An 18,046-nucleotide genomic window follows, 5' to 3' on the forward strand; every position below is an offset into this window, starting at 1 on the left:
GACTGTTAATTAAACTGAACCTGAAAGGTAATAAACGTTGGTTTAAATATTTTGGGGACCAATACATTTTTCTACAGTTATAGTCCATTGTCTAATCCTTTACGATCCTTGTGATCTTACGTACCTTTGTTTTATAAGGGTAATGGATGTATAATTTATGGAGTAGCTTTGCCCATATAATATGTGGGATTAATTTTGTCTGTAACTAACAACTCTTTTTATTTAGCTTTATATTTCAAATCCTGTTTTACACCCCATAAAAGTTTATATCTGTATGTTTGATACATTTGGAAATAAAATATATACAGAGATTCTTAGAAATTATGGTAAAAAATTAAATGTCTATGTAGCTTTTTCGATGCTCGAACACAAGGACGTCCAAGTGGGGGGGGGGGGGGGGGGTAGGGGTGACTACCTATAAAATGAATTTGGTAGGCACCCCCAATTTTTTTTTTTTTACCCCCCCCACACCCAATAAAAAAAGCTTGGATGTCATTGCCTATATGATATAAAAATTACCCCCCCCCCCCACCCCAAAATCTATAATTTATAATTTTCTAACCCTCCCGCAACAAATAAAAAAGCTTGGACGTCCTTACTTGAACCCTTAGGAGGATTGAGCCTCCTATTTGAAGAGATGTATAATGTCTGTCTAAACCAAAAGATTTGGCTAACCGCTGGATCAATTTGATCTTCTTCTACACGCAACCTTAAATAGTTTCCTAAGCAGTTTTTTTTGCCTAGTGTTTCCTTCTTAGTTCTCATTTAAAAACATCTTATTCCATATGAAGTTAGGAGCTAGGGGAATAGCCACTGAAATATAATACAGATTTTAACCCTCACTAATTCTATGTATACAAATCTCTGTTGTTTGATATAACCTTTTTTAAGTCTAGAAATATAGCACCAATTCAGCTATTGTATGGGCTTTAACGCTATTTCTGTATCAACAGGGCTAAATGGATAAGCAAGTAAACATTTTTTTTGAAAGTCGGCCAAGAAAAAATCTGTAAAAAAATTCTTAAAGTGTTTTTTTTTGTTTCAAGTAATAGTAGCTGGTTTTGGGAAACCATCATACATGTATTGTGGAGTTTATATTCTTTCCCCCCTCCCAACTTATTACTGATAGCCCTAAGAAGCTACTTGCCTACAAATATATACATAACAAGGATGACAACATCCATAAGTAGCGAAGCACAAAAAATCGTCGATGGGAATACGTACAGGTAGATTTAAAAGGTTTTTACTAAAATCAAGATTAGATTTATTGGATAAAATAAACATGAAACCTTGTTTTATTTTGCATGATGACGATGGTCAAAGTAAATTATATTAAAGATGCTCATAACAATTGGAAAAATTATTTTGATACTGATATCCCATAAAAGTTTGAAAATTGCATCAAAATAAACAAAGATATGGGGAAATATGTAAAACATATAAAAATAGCCAAAAACCTGATAAAAGGCAGTCTGGCCGTCATGGTTGTTTTATCAAAACGACAAAAAATTTAATTTTTAAATCCTTAACTTTAAAAATTTGGAAAATCGGACCATATACACTGAAGATATGGAAAAAAGTGTTAAATATATAAAAATAGCCTAAAACCTGCCAAAAAGGCAGTCTGGCCGTCATGGTTACTTTGTTTAAAAGACGGGAAATTTAATTTTGATATCTATAACTGAAAAATTTTGAAAATCGGACTATAAACACTGAAGATATGGAGAAAAATGTTAAAAATATAAAAAAAAATAGCCTAAAACCAGCTAAAAAGGCAGTCTGGCCGTCATAATTTTTTTATTTAAAAGAAGGGAAATTTAATTTTGATATCTATAACTGAAAAAATTTTGAAAATCGGACCATAAACACTGAAGATATGGAGAAAAATGTGAAAAATATAAAAATAGCCTAAAACCTGCTAAAAAGGCAGTCTGGCCTTCGTGGTTGTTCCTTTAAACGACGGGAAATTTAATTTTAATATCTGTAACTGAAAAAATTTTGAAAATCGGACCATAAACACTGAAGATATGGAGAAAAATGTGAAAAATATAAAAATAGCCTAAAACCTGCTAAATATCGGTCCAAACGCCAATGATGTTTTATAGTCAATTGTGCTCCTTAATGATGGGAATGTTGTCAAAAAATTTCAGCATTCTATCTTTTATAGGAGCTGAGTAAATCCCATTTCCCCCATAGCGTTACGGACGGACGGACTGACTGACGGACGGACAAAGTGAATTATAGAGTAGCTTCGCTACTAAAAAGAGAATAAATTGCATAAAATTTTATATTTAGAAGTTAGAATATTGCTAATTTAGTTCAAAAACTAACAAGTGCTGAATTAATAAACTTCTGTATATTTCCTTTGTCCTCTTGCAAACTAATGTGTCTTTTAATCATTGCAGAATATGATCGACTCTCCTTGCATCGAATATACTGAATGTAATTAAAGACAAATTTAGAATTAGCATTATTTAGAATTAGGGTTGCTTGTAATTGATATGTAGCAAAACTACTCTACAAGTAATATGTAATAGTATATGTATTTGATTCTTCTTTTGTTATATTTTAAAAATAAAGCCTGCTAAAGGCTTGAAAAATATCATGGGTACAACCAAGGACGTCCAAGGGGGGATTGGTTAACGCATCCAAAAAATTTTTGTAATAACCCAACAAAACTTTTGGAACACAACCATTTACCCCCCCCCCCCCCTTTAAAATTAACCTCCCTTACTAGATTCTCTCCCCCCCCCCCACAAAAAGAAAAAAAAAGCATAAACGTCTCTTATTTTAACTTCAGATAGGCAAAAAATCGTTCTTTTATCTCATACTTTCCTTACTTTAGAACCCCCTACTAAATTTTGACAGAAACGTCCTTGTTGTTCATACTTTTATGCATATTAATAAAAGTTCTACATGCTTTTTTCAACTCCAAATGATGAATCAAATCAATCTCAAGCATCTTAATAAGATTGACTAAAAAGAGTTGAGTTTTGTTTATTTGATTGATTGATTGAGCGCCTTTCTTCACGTTTGCCGCGTGAGATTATACCTTTGTGCATTAATCTTGCCATATCAAAATATCTACAAAGTATCTTCAGTACATAACAGATATAAGAAACATGAAGTAACTAAATTTATTAGCCTTTTATTGTATGAATAAAAGGACGTGTGATTTGTTCAGCTTGACATTTTGCTCGGCTGTTTTAGGAAGCGCATACCCTTGTCAAGAGGGGGGGGGGGTGGCAGGATTCCACCATCCTTAACTTTTCCTAGGGGTTGATACAACACCCTCCTACACGCTTCTGCTTGCACCCCTTTGGGATAAAAAGTAAACATGTTCTTCAATTTATTATATCTATTGTTTGACTAGTGTGTATCTGTCCATATTATTATATCTATTGTTTGACTAGTGTGTATCTGTCCATATCTCTACCATCTTTCTTATAACAAAAACCTGAAACTTTGCATCTATCTATGTGTAAGACTAGGCATATATGGGAATCTTAGCTAGGTGTGGAATCTTTAGGTTTCTTTACATTTTTCTAGATTGGAAGAAAAGAAATTATAACTAGCTATGTAAGTATTAGCCTTTTTGTCTTATGCGAATGAAAGAAAAGCGTTTTATTTGATCAAATAGGTCGTTATGTTAATTAATTATGTATGTTTTGAAATAGGTTTAGGCTATTTACAATACTTGGTTTAGTTTTAGGCTTTCCTAATTATATCCTTTTGGCTTTCACATTGCCAATCGATTATAGAATTCTGCTGGTTAACAAAATATTGAACCCGGTATTAGTGTCGGACTGATTATGACGTAACAAAAAAAATTAGCCAATAAGAGGCCACTATGAATTTTACCATTGGTCAATAATGTCCTCTCATTGGCTAATTTTTTTTGTTACGTCATAATCAGTCCGACACTAATACTGGGTTCCAAAATATTAAACACAATTGTGGATACACCCCTAGCTTCTAAGGGGCTCCGTATTAAAAGGGGCTAAAAAATAGCTTAAAAACATCCCAAGACATAAATCTGAAAATGAAATAGCCTAAAACCATAAAGCTTTCCTCAAGAGGAAAACTAAATCAGCTTAGTAGTTATTGTAATCTGACAAAAAACCTTACTACATTATATAACAGGATAATGACCAACACTAGATATTAGTATTAGTAGCTGCTCTACCAAACTATGTTGATTAATATAATGTTGTGATGCCTTTGTAGAAATGCCTGGAACCTAATGTGGGAACACAAGTTCTTGTTAATTGAGCTTTAAACCATAAAAACTTCTACATACTCTCACACACACAAAAAAAAATATCTATATTGGTGACCTATGGCTTACACTAAAAAAAAATATAGAAACTTCACCTGAAAAATCATTTCACTCATATAATATATTTGTAAACAGAATAGGTATTTTAAAAAAATCCTTTAAGAAAAAGATATTTTGTACACAATTTAACTAATGTGAATCTTTCTAATAATGTACATGAGAAAGTAAATTTAAATTACCATAAGAAATTCAAGATACATGAAGCTGATTTTAATTTCAGCTTTTCTTTTATTGCATTAACTTTTTCTAGATGTAAATTGATGATTGTTAAGCAGTGGATATAGAATATACGTGGGTATTATGACAGTGGAAATAATGTCGTCAATTAAGGTTGCTAACATGGAACTCATTAGGCAGTTCATTCATCCAGGGGAGGGGAGTAGGTAAAGGGGGATGATGTAGGGTATCGTTATTTTAGCCTGCTGTGAGTTGCACTTTATTAGAGAACATGAAAACCTAAGATCAAAGTTATATTACACCCATTCGTGCATGCACATGGTTTTGGGAGAAAATGTGATACCCCTATTAAACCAAAATTGAAGGGAGGGGGGGGGGGGGGTTAACTATGTGAAGACTTTACATGATAAAAGGTGCAAAAAGGTCCTAAAACTATAAGTTGACACGAAAAGCACAAATGTTTTTAACCACCTCCTTTAAATCTAGGGGGTTTGACGTTTTTCTCTTGACACCTAACTTAGATTTTAGAAGGTGATCACACTGTGTAGATACTTGTTAAGGGGAGTGTGGGTGGTTTGTATTTCGGATGGTGTATCCACCCCACTTAATTTTTCAGGAAGGTGGAGACTTCCCATTTAGGCACACCTCAGTAATGTTAACTAACAAGCACTAACAAATAGGTTAAATAAGTTCATTGGATTACATAATTGTAATAACAAACACAAATTTTGATGCACATTATTTATTGCAGAAAACAATTTCATTTAATTTTTAGTATTACTCCAAACTAGTCAATTTCTGTTATATTGAAAGAGGTTTTAAGCCATACTGAAAAAAACATGCATTGTATCTTTTTTATTTAATACAATTTTCCACAAAAAAAGTAAAATCTGAGGATTTTCAACTTTTATTTTCTCTGCAGAAAACAGTGTTAAATATGATGCAAGAAATATGTTTTTTAATAATTAGACACCACAAGATCTGAAGTTGGTTGTCCAGTATTGATGGAATCCTCCAAAGTTTTCTGCTTTTAAATTACAATATCCATTGTCTTCCCACACCCAGTACTTGCACTTGCTGTATTTCAAACACTCCAGATGGCAATCCTTTGCACTAGCTGTAACAGGTCTAGGTACAACAAGAGTGTATAATCCACTACTATACATTCTTCCAGGTTTAGAACAATCCTTAATAATTGTGCACTTGGGATTAAGAACATTTGGTACAGTTGCTCTTCTTACATATGCCCAACCAGATAGTTCTTGACCTGGCTGTCTTATGTCAAAGTTACGGAAAACACAAGCATGTTTACCATAGAGATAACCAAAGTAGTATTCAAAACAAGCAGAACTAGCTTCACAGGCGGATTGGCATGATTCCTTGGTGTAACCTGTGTAATATGCATGAGTTGTCTGATTTTCTCTGAAGCTAATATTTTCAATATAACATTCCTTGTCCAATGGATAGGACTCACATTGACTCTCATCTCCAACTGCAGCTAGAGCAAACCTGTTCATAGTTTTGATCCTAGCATTGTCAGCTACTTCAGCTACTCCAGTAGGTGTACCTGTAGTTGGATGTATTACATTAGGGTTAGAATAGTAGTTAACTCTGGTTCGGTGACCCTCTGCACTGTATGCAAGGATAGTTCTGAGTCCAGTAGAATGAGAACCTATAGGGATGAGATACCCATATCCATCAGGATAGTAAACATTAGAGCTGACCTCTTTATTGTGCTTCAACCCAATGTTGTGACCAAGTTCATGCCCAAAACTGTAGTAACCAAGAGCACAACTCTTTGCTGTTACACTTAGTGTATATCCACTTCTTATGGAGTTGACATATCCTCTTCCACAAGAATCAAAACTGTTAACAAGAAGAGCAGCTGCATCTGCTGAACCTCTCAGTGCCTGAATATTACCTTTCATGTTTTTAAATGCGGTCAACATGTCGCTAGACAAAGACATATCATCGATTGTGGCTGCCTCAATGCAAATAGCTGCAGCTCTAAGAGGAACATTAGAGTTGATGTACCCTTGGTTAGTTTCCTGAATAACCTGTTCCACAAATCCTTCAATGTCAGCAGTAACAGCAGCAAATGAAGGGGTATAGTAAACCTTTATGGTGAATGTTACAATAGTGGTGTTGTCTTCTCTGTCTTCAGGTGAAAGTACTCTCTGAAAAGCAAATTCTTCATCTTGTTCGTCTTCTTCTCCATTGTCTTCTCCAAGTTTATCAACATCAAGTTGTTTAAACACATGAACTCCATTGCCACAGTACTCAACTACATAGGAGATCCCATTGTCCAACTGCATGTGGCCATAGATGTCTCCATTGTGCATGGTAAGAACCATATCAACAAGCTCATTCTCATAGTGGTAGGAGTTGTGACTTCCTGTAACTAGGCCATGATATTGAACTGTTGTATTGAAAGGGGCAAGTTCAAGATCTGCATCTCCAAGACTCTTAATGTCAAGTTCCACCTGATGGCAAGACAGAAGCTTATCATCATGGCAGCAAGGAAGATCCTGTCTGGATTCAACAGCAATCTCTTTGAACAGTGATCCGCAGTCCACACCTTAAACAATTATCAGAATTTAAATAGACCTGATCTGATTACAAAGATCTGCTTGCCTTACATAAAGCTCATCTAAAATTAATTATCAAACAATACAAGCAAACATAAATAAATTTAATATAATAAAATTTTAGACAATTTTTTTTAGTGGCGATATATCTTGGGAGGGTGGTAGCCTCCCCAAAATAGTTATAAACCTTTCTGGGACCTATGAGAAGCTACCCTGTTAAGGAGAACCGAATGGTTCAGCAGTTAGCAAGATCCTTCAGTACAAAAAAAAACAGACAGACAGCATCTACTTTGTATTATACACTAGCGGCTTCGCCCCTAGCCTCTAGGGGCTTTTTTTCTGAAGGTTCAGGGGAGAATTTTAAAAATTTTCTTTACTTTTTTTTAGACATTTTCTGTATTTTTAACATTTTATAACTCTTTTAAAACTTTTTTATATTTATTTATATTATTTAAAACCATAAGGAAAAAAGATAAGAGCATGAATACTCACCCCCTTTTCATTGTAAAATACTACTTCCCCATAACTAAATTTTTAAAGAAAATTTAGCAGACAAAAAGCTAAAACCACAACTGGCTTTTTGTATGTCAATCATAAATAACAATGACCTATCTTATATATATAAAATTTTTTAAAAAGTTAAATTTTTATTATTATTATTCTATAATTTGTTAGGTTTAAAAAATTTTGAAGGAAAATATTTAAAATACAATTTGATTTAGAATCTTAAAAAAACAAAAAGCCGGTTGTGGTCTTGGTGCGGCAGAAAAGTATGTTTCACCTAGTTTACAAATAGGAGGATCTACATTTTATGATCAAAATTAAATTTTTTTCAAATTTTTTTGCCATTAGCCTTTTTGGGGCTTCGCCTCTACAGGAGAAGGAAGGTTTCACAATCTTTTTGAATTTGATAAAACAAAGTTTAAAAGAAGAAAAGAAATTTAAAAAAAAGAAAAATAATTGAAAATATAAAAAAGTATAAAAAGTATAAAAAAGTATAAATAAAATATAAAAAAATACAAAAATATTAAAAAACATAAAAAACATTAAAATTAGAAAAAAATATGAAAATTTTTTTTGAGGGGGGGGGAAATTTTCATTTTTTGGGGGGTTTGTGGTGTCCCACCCTCCAAGAAAATAGCTTCAAACCACCACAGAACCAATAGGTATATACTCTGAAGAGTAGAATCCAATCGGTTCAGTGGTTACCGAGATCTTAAGCTAATTGTGTGCTTACCTAGGATTAAAGCTCCTATTAGCAGGAACTCCTTTATATTAGTCCTAAATGAAAAAATACTATATATTTATTCATTGGAGAAATGTGTTTTACCAACTTTTCATGACATAAGAATATATAAAAAGAGGCTTTAATAATTTAATAAAATTTTACCTTTTACTTGTAGTAAGCAAAATTAACTAATATATTTTGAAAAAAATTTCAATTTATAAAAAAGATGTTTTGATTGAGAATGTCTTTAAAAATCTTTAAATTTAATTTGCAAGTGTACTGAAAAAAAATTATTTATATGCAATAATTAAATAAAAGCATTTCCAAAGATTGGAGGGAGCATGGTTAAAAAATCTAAATTCTTAAATTTTATGATTTTAGAAATGTTTTAAGGGCAATAAATGTATAAATGTTAATATAGTGTTCAGAAGCTGATTTTAAATAACTAATACAAAATTGGGACAGGGTCTTTGCCCGGAGGGCCAGGGGATAGTTACACTTGGCCATTAGAATATCAGCCAAGTAAATATAATTTTTCCAATATAATTTTCAGCCATTTATCTCAAATAACAGCCAAAATTTTTTTCAACATTTCTTTCCAAACAAATAAACATACAGACATTTTGAATTATAGAGTAGATTTGGCTACTAAATCTTTTGACAGCAGTAAGAGGGTTTCATATTGAATTAATATTTATTTCACTCCTCTCTTGAACATGATTTTGAAAACTGTTAAAGAACCAAAATTTACTGTATCTACTAGGCTCTTACACAGTTTTCAAACTCATGTTCAAGAGAGAGGTGATTTATACACAAATGACACAAAAGCGTAGAGTTAGTATTGTAGAGGGGCAGTCAGAAACATACCCTTTCGTTCCAAAGTGTCTATCTATAATACAAAGTAGAACGATGTCTGTCTGTTTGTGTGTTTGTTTGTCTGTTTGTTTGTAGCGAAGGATCTCGCTAACCGCTGAACCGATCGGATTCTCATTAACAGGTTAGCTTCTCATAGGTCATGGGAAGGTTTATAATTATTTTCTTGGGGGGTGGGACACCCCCAACCCCCCCAAAAATGAAAAATCCCCCCCCCAATTTTTTTTTAAATTTTTCTTTTAAATGCTAAATACGAAAAATTTGTAAACCTCTTGGGGCAAAGCCCCTAGAGGCTAGGGGCGAAGCCGCTAGTCCTATTATATAAAGTAGTAAGGTTTTTTTGTCTTCAGGTTAAGATCTCAATAACTACTGAACTGATTGGATACTCTTTTTTAGGTAAGGCTCAAATAGTTTCAGATTTAGGGCTTGGGATGTTTTTAATTGTTCTAATTAAGGGATTGTTCATCTATAATCCCTATATTTATTTAGTTAAGTTCACTCTATAGAAAATATATATATCTTTTCTTTGTACGAAAAATTATTTGATTTATAATATAATTGAATTATTGACAAGTGCAAATTGTTGTATGTGAATTTTGTCAATATCAAGAAAAGTTGTTGTGTACAAATAAGGATCAATTCATCCAAAAATAATTTCTAAATATTTTATCAAATTGGATCATAGCTATACACAAAGATGATCAATAAGGGAATTATTCAGAAGAAATTTCAGAGGTTTATCTTGTTATTCTGAGAGAAATTAACTTTCCACTATAACATTATAGATGGACAGACGAATAATTGAGAAGATTGTCTTTGGTTAACCACAAAAAAACAAGGATGACAACATCCATAAAAGCGAAGCAATGAAACAGTATGACAAACGGACATTAAAATTTGTATAGTGACAGAACTGAATAATCAGAATATAAATGTATAAGAGTTGAACCAAAATAGTAAGTAAATTTGTTGAAAAACTGCTTGATACAGGATAATGTTTATGGACATACTTACATTTTTAGGACTTGATTATAGAGTTGCTTCGCTTATAACATTATACTTTATTGTCCCAGGAATTAATGTACCATAAATCAGATCAATCGGATGATTGGATCACATGAATATTTGTTGTTAAAAAAGTGAAAAAATCGACATGTTTAAAATGGACGTACGGACTTTCTGGTTATGATTATAGAGTTGCTACGCTTTCTAAATCATACATAACTACTACAGGAATCACCATGCAAAGTTTGAAATCGATAGGACAATTCTAACATGCCTAAATTAACAAATAAAAGCTATCTATCTCGGACGGACGGACGGACGTACGGACGGACCGACCCTAATTATTGAAAAGCTTCGCTTTTAAAAACAATTCAAACGCATAGACACTAAGAAGGACATAAATACACACAGACGGATCATTGTGTATTTGCTTCGCTTCTAAAAGCTACACAAATCTTCGTCACAAAGAAAGTGTAATCCTTGTACTATTCCGTATATACAATATACATATTACAAAAAATACAATAATAAATAAATAAACAAGTGTTATTTTAAATTGATAAACCAAATAAAGAAAAAATTACGTTATTTATTAACATAGATATACTAAGTACCAAGCAGTTCTACAATTTCAACTGTCTTTAAAAAGCTTAGATTTTGTCGGGAGCTATTTTAAAAAGACTCCAGAGCTGGATCTTTAAATGTGTAGCCGTTGCTGTTGCCAGAGGTACAGCCACTAACCTGGATCTATAAGTCAAATTGGCTACGCGTGGACACGGCTTTAAATCACAACCACTTTTTTAATTTTCAGTAAAAATATGAAGAAAAAAATGATAATAATAATACGTAAAAACTTTTAAAATCCATGTTTTATAGGCAGCACTGGCAGTGGCGACGGCTACGACTACGGCTACGGCAACGGCAACGGCTACACATTTAAAGATCCAGCTCTGAATTTTTTAAAAGATTCCAAAAAGTTTTTCTCTAACCCACAAATAACAAAAGGAATTTCAACAAGACTAAGTTATGGCTTCGAAACCGATTAATATCCGCTGCCTCAAGAACTGGTTCTAAGCCATACTGAAAAATTATGTATTGTATCGTATTATAGCCAGTTTTCAATGAAAATAAAAAATTATAATATTAATATCAGTTTTAATATCCGCAGAAAGCTGTCTTTAATACGATACGATAAATAATTATTCTTGGGTCCCTCTGGCTATCAAAATTGGCTGTAATCTACTCATTTAATATCCGCGTCTTTAAAACGATGCGATAAATAACTATTCTTGATTTTTAAAATAGAAATAAAATAAATAATCATTTCCACATCTATGGTCCCTTTACAGCCTTGATAACCTTAAATGAAGTAGTACAATTAATCAAAACGTCAATATCAATATTTTAATATAATTCTTATTTCAAAGTAACAAGGATGTCTATGAGTATATCAATGTATACGGCTAACAGTTATCGTTCTCTGTTACAGTGAAGCTTCTAATTACTGAAAGGTTTACAACTATTTTCCTCCACTCTCTAAAGACAAATCACCTCTTGAAAGAATTTTTTACCCCAAAATATTTTGTTGGTCGACTCTCCCCCCCACCCCCTTACACCCCAATACAGTAACTGAGAGGGCTCTAGAGGCGTAGCCGCTAGAATATAAACTACCTTTTTTCATAAGTAAAATTATAAGTACTATTTTGTAGTTTTTAAAAACCTATATCTGTACAAAACTTGTTAAAATTACAGGCGTAATTAAAATTCTTAAGGCCAATTTAAGCATCTTACTTTTTCGCAATTTTATTTATATTTATTTGTTTATTTATGGTTAAAAATGTGCATAATTTACTTTCAAGTTTTTTGGAAAATATTGAATAATTGCTAGGAATTCGTATATGCATATTTTGGAACATGTTTAAAAAAATATTTGTTAGTTTTCAGATTTTTAAGATTTTGTAGTATTTAATATTTCTGCGCTATGTATTTTTTCTTGCAATAAGCACATGCTTTTTGTTATCATTTATTAAATATTATCTATAACTGTAGTACCAGGGGTCATTGGGCTGTTTATTACAGTAGTCCCCAAAGTTTTATAATAACGTTTTCTCATTCGTTGGTTAATAGCTTTGGAGACTTTTATTGAATTTTTAATAATTTGGTTCATAAAGTGAAGTAAAAACTTTTCAACAACTTATTGTAATCTACAGAAAGTTTGTGTATCATTATTGGGGATTTATCAGCCATTGTCTTATCCCTTTAGGTCCTTGCTGTAGAACGCAAAAGGTATAGTAATAATTTCTCTTTTTTCCCAAATAGACAGAAAAGTGATAAAATTAAGGGTGTTTCCCCATCCTTATATACTCCGTGCAGTATTTCTGGTCAGAAATAAAGGAATAAGAAAGTAAGACAATATGGTGCTTTCCTTTGTAGTGCTTGTTGAAGACTGTAATCCCGCCCCCCCCCCCCAATTTAACTTGGTTTTAGCTTAGTTTTAATGCTAATTCCAAGTTAGGGCTAGGAAAGCCCCACATGGATAACCTGAAAAAATACAACCCCCTCCCCCCACGCAGATTTCTTTGTCAAAATTCAAGCAGAGTTTAGAGATTTTTTCTAAAAATAATTATGAAAAATTAAATAATATTGAAGTAAAAGACCATTGCTCCCAAAGCGTTTGTATTTTCAGTATTACATCTTTGTACTCTATCTTATAGATTATGCTTCTATGCTTTTATGCTTCAATTCATTTTTACTTATTTAATTATCTTTATACCCCCGATATGTTGTTAAAATTATGCTTATTCCGGGTAATATGGTTAGCAACACATACAATTTATTACCATGCTTTGTCAGATATAAAATACTAGCGGTTACGCAGCGCACCTAGCATCTAGGGGCTAGAAAAATAGCATTAAACAATGTATAAACTAAATCTGAAAATGAAATAGCCTAAAACCTTCACAGGACCTATGTAAATCTTACCTAAAATAGAGAACTAAATCTGTTCAGTAGTTATTGAGATCTTAAGCTTCAGGCAAAAGAACCTACTACTTTATATGATATACAAAAAATGTAAAATAAATTTTTTTGGGGGTTGTTTTTTTTAGTTTTTGGTGGGGTTGGGGGTATCTCACCCCCCAGGAAAATAGCTTAAAACCATCACAGGACCAGTAGGTATAATCCCTGAAGAGTAGAGCCCAATCGGTTTAGCGGTTACTGAGATCTTTTTTCTTTAACTATATTTTGAAGCAACAAGTAAAAGGAGACACAACCCCCCCCCCAAAAAAAAAAAAAAATATTTTTTTATATTTAATTCTTATTTTGTCTTATTTTTTTACTTTTTTATATATTTTTCTAATTTCTATGTTGTTTCTTCTGAATTTAGTTTCTTTGTTCTTTGAAGTTTTTTTTAAATTCAAAAAAGTTTGGAAAACCTCACTCCCCTGTTGGAACAGAGCCCTAAATGGCTTGAGACAATGAAATTTTCGAATATATTGAAAAATATAAAATTACAAAAAAAATTCTCACCTAAACCTGTATGAAAAAGTTAATAGAGGACAGGGGCGAAGTCACTATTCTTGTAAATACTGTCATAAATATTCAAAGGAAACATCCAAAAAAGCGAAGCTTTGAAACGAAGGGACAAACGAACATTACTACTTGTCGAGTGTCATAACTAAATAATCAGAATAAAAAAGTATATAAGTCAAAACAAAACGTTCAGTAAATTTGATATAAAACTGATTAAATACAGGATACTGTTTAAGGACATACTTACATTTTAAGGAATTGATTATAGAGATGTTTCGCTTAAAACATTGTTCTTTGTTGTCCTAGGAATCAAAATTCCAAAAAATAGATTAATCTAATAATTTTATCACATAAAAGTTAGCTGTTAATAAAGTTAAAATCAACATGTTTAAAATGGACGTACGGACATTCTGGTAACGATTATAGAGTTGCTACGTTTTCTAAATCGTACCTAACCACTAAAGGAATCACCATGCAAATCGATAGGACAATTCTAACGTTCTTAAAATAACTAAAAGAGCTAACCGTTCCAGACGGACGTACTGACGGACCGACCCTAATTATAGAAAAGCTTCTATAAGGATAGGAAGATGTTCTGTAAAATATGACTATATTTACGCATAAAAGAGTTTACTTGATTGAGTTTCCTGATTAATTATTTTAACATAGAAATTATTTTCTTTTTTAACCCACGTACCTTTAACGTTATTTATTTATTTCATGACACACATTATATAAAAAATTACTTTTATTCTATAAAGTACAAATATTAAAATATTCATAGAAAAACAATAAAATAAAATAAAAATAAAATTAAACATTTAAATACCTAATTATTTACAGTGTCAAAACAGGCAAAACACATTACTTTCCCCCGTTGAAGTGAGGCTCAACCTGAAGTTGAAACTGAAATCCAGCCCACTCCCTAAATAAGTATTATTTTTTTGTACCCTCCAAATAAGATTTTTACCCACATCATGAAAAGTTGATCCCCTTTGGGGGGGTAAGGGAGGGGACAATGGATCGAATATTCTATTATAAGGGGTCTCAAATCTTGTGTACCTGCCCAAAGTTCAGCAGTTACCAAGATCTTGAGCTTCAGTCTAAGAGACAGACAGTTTTTTTTTCTATTTTGTATTATAGATCAAAATAACAATAAATTTAAAATAATTAAATGAATAGTTGTATACTCTGTTAAGATTTTGCGAATGCCGCGCTTGTTTCGACATGTCTAAAAAATTGTCGAAAAAACGCAGCATTTTTATAAAAACCCATCTCTGTAAGATTATGCTTACATTTTGATCATGTGATATAACAAGAGATTTCTTTCTTCCCTGTCCCCAGAATGAGGGGGGACAGAGAGAGAGAGAAACATCTTGTTAGATCATGTGATCAAAATGAAGCTAATTTAAATTTTGTATAAAGCCTTCCAACATTTATCAATATTACGAAAATTCGATAAATAACTATTATATATATTGCTATTTTGGGGGAGAGAATCCGGTAAACTCCATCATCTTAAGTTAAATAGCTCCCCTATAACCCTTTCCTCACTTTTTTTTCAGTGCACGGTTAGTTTTTTATTAAATGAATAAGTTAGGGTACAATGTTTGGCACTTTCGATATAAGTAAATGGTAATAACAAACCAACAGAATACAATAATACCTTCAGAAAAATCGATAAAAATAGTTTTCATACTAAATTTTGTTTTTTTATATTTTTTTCTAAAATGTCATAGCAGAAGATGCAAAATGTCGTCTTAGTTTTTTGAAGGGATTCATCTTCTCTGAAATCTAAATTATCAAAATATTTCTTTGGGTAAATGATTTTACGATATATGTCAAACATCTTATCAGAAAAAAATATTTAAAATTATAAAGTAGAAACCTGAATAATTTTTCTTGTGGAAATAGTTTTCGGCAAATGTTGATAAACATATGTCTGCTAGCATTAAGATGTTTGTACTGTCAATACACGTTGGGTTTTATTTAAAGAATTTCTTTAAAATGTTTTTTTTTACATTGTATACCAATAACGCAATATTTGCTATCAGAAAAACCCCGACTAAGACTCGCCTACGACCCGATCTTTTAGGATTGCTTTGTAATTCACATTTTTGAAAGTCTTTCAACAGTATACACAGCAAATTCTCTATTTTTTAACTAACTTTCCGAATCATATACCTAAAGCATTTGAATTGACAAAGGTTATGCTAATATTTTTACCATTCAAGTTTATTTAATATTCTAATAAATAGCACAACCCTCCAAGTTATGGCTATTTTTCATGAACATATGATCTAAAGAATAAGCTCTGACGCAATGTCATATAAGGATATTATAATATTCATTAAAAAAATTGTTATTTTTGCATATATGTTACATTTTACAGTGTTTTGTGGCTCAAAAGAAAGACAATTAAAATTTATTTCATATTATATAGTTTAGATTGCATAAGATAACCTAGAAATAGTAAAAAAGTCCCTTTCTTTTTTTGTCGTAAAACAGAAATTAACAAAGATTTTTATTAAAAACACCTTAGTGTAAAAATAAAAAATTTTAAATATGGTCACAAAAAGATTCAATTAGTTTATTAAATGTTTCATTTTTAGCAAATGACGATTAATCTCTATTACAAAGAATAAAGTGTAAAAAGATATTCTCGTTTTAATTTTAAGCAACTTAAAATGCATTTTAATACCTTTTAATGATTTATTTTTTAAAACATCATTTTATAAAATGTTATTTATTTTTAAAGTTATATATTAGAATGTTTTTAAATTTTGTTGACATTTTGTTTTAAATGAAGAAAATTGGTAATTCTAAACATTCAAAAAATGATTTTATTAAATTTTCATCACTTAAATTGCATGTTTGATGAAATTTTCAACTGATAATTCAAGAAAAATCGTTTAAGTTTTATTATATTTTACTTTGAAATGTTAAAAAAATATATTATTGTCAAAAATGTGGAAGTTATACTTTCCTCAAAAAAAGACCTAAAACATGAAAATTAACACGTGTAATGAGATTTTTTTTCTTTCAGGTTTAATTTTAAGTAATTATTGATATTTTTTGTAAAAAGGATTTTATACAGCATGACCCTCGAAAAAGTATTTTTAAGCATCTGCAGCCCTTATTTCTCAATGAATTATTAAAAAATGCATATGTCCTTGTTCTCCATAGTATTCCACGTAAGTAGATATAAAAATATTTTTTTTACCTCCATTAACACCGGAGATTTTTAGAGCTAAAGTTTTGAAAAAGTGACTGAGAAAAAGAATTTTTTTTTGTTTCTCTTATTTTTTGGATGGTTATATTATTTTTTTCTGGCAACTGAATAATGAGACACAAAGAAAAACAAGTTAACTAATTATTTCTTTTTTATTCCACCAAAAAATATGAATTTTTAATGGCAAAAAATACTACTGAATGAATTGATTATTTGCAAATTTTAGGTTATTTATTAACCCTTATTTATAGAAAAGGATTAATTATGACAGTTGCTCCGCCTACTTTTCTGACATCTCAATTATTTAATAGGGGGTAAACTAAGCTTTTTAGACTAAAAAATCATTATGTTTATTTTTATTTTCTTTATAACTTTTTTGTTATTAAAGTTAGGATTGTGAAACAAAAACAATTTTCCTGCTATATTCATAGAGATTTATTTGGTTTTTTAATCTTAAACAATTTTGCCTAATAAGTAAGTTTTTCAAAATATCATTAAACTAAAAAGACTCAAAAAATATGTGTAAAAAAATGCTTTTTACTCAAAAACTAAATTTTTTATTTCATTTTTGTATAAAGTTTCTGCTAGTAACAAAAATAAAAGGATTTCTAGCTTAATTTTGCTAAAAAAGTCGTTTCATGTTAAAAGTTACTTTTTCCTCAGTCACTTTTTCAAAACTTTAGCACTAAAAATCTCCAGTGTTAATGGAGGTAAAAAAAATATTTTTATATCTACTTACGTGGAATACTATAGAGAACAAGGACATATGCATTTTTTAATAATTCATTGAGAAATAAGGGCTGCAGATGCTTAAAAATACTTTTTCGAGGGTCATACTGTATAAAAGTTTTAAAACTCGAGTTAAGTAGTGGTGCTAAAAAAGGTTGCGAATTTATGCAATTTTCTTGCAAAAAAAATTTTCTAGGATTTTAAAAATAGCAAAGGGTGTTATTAGATGTACTTACAGATACAATTGCTAAGTCATTTTGGCCAAACATTAAAATAAAGTTTTTACATCTGAGGGTCCACCCGTGAGTGAGAACTTAAATTAGTGGAGGGCTAACTGTCCTTCC

General features: G+C 31.1%; 1 protein-coding gene across 1 annotated transcript; it reads right to left on the bottom strand.

Moving 5' to 3' along the window:
- Positions 1-5,242: 5,242 nt before the first annotated feature.
- Positions 5,243-8,521, bottom strand: LOC145333682 (uncharacterized). The gene is made up of 2 exons (XM_080178889.1): positions 8,342-8,521; positions 5,243-7,094 (listed from the first exon to the last, which is right to left on the bottom strand). Exon 2 carries the CDS (start codon positions 6,868-6,870, stop codon positions 5,482-5,484), a length of 1,389 nt encoding a protein of 462 aa, XP_080035015.1. The 5' UTR covers positions 6,871-7,094; positions 8,342-8,521; the 3' UTR covers positions 5,243-5,481.
- Positions 8,522-18,046: the final 9,525 nt, after the last annotated feature.

This window comes from Acartia tonsa, chromosome 12 (genome assembly GCF_053477335.1).
Source record: "Acartia tonsa isolate MP-2025a chromosome 12, ASM5347733v1, whole genome shotgun sequence".
Taxonomy (NCBI): domain Eukaryota; kingdom Metazoa; phylum Arthropoda; class Copepoda; order Calanoida; family Acartiidae; genus Acartia; species Acartia tonsa.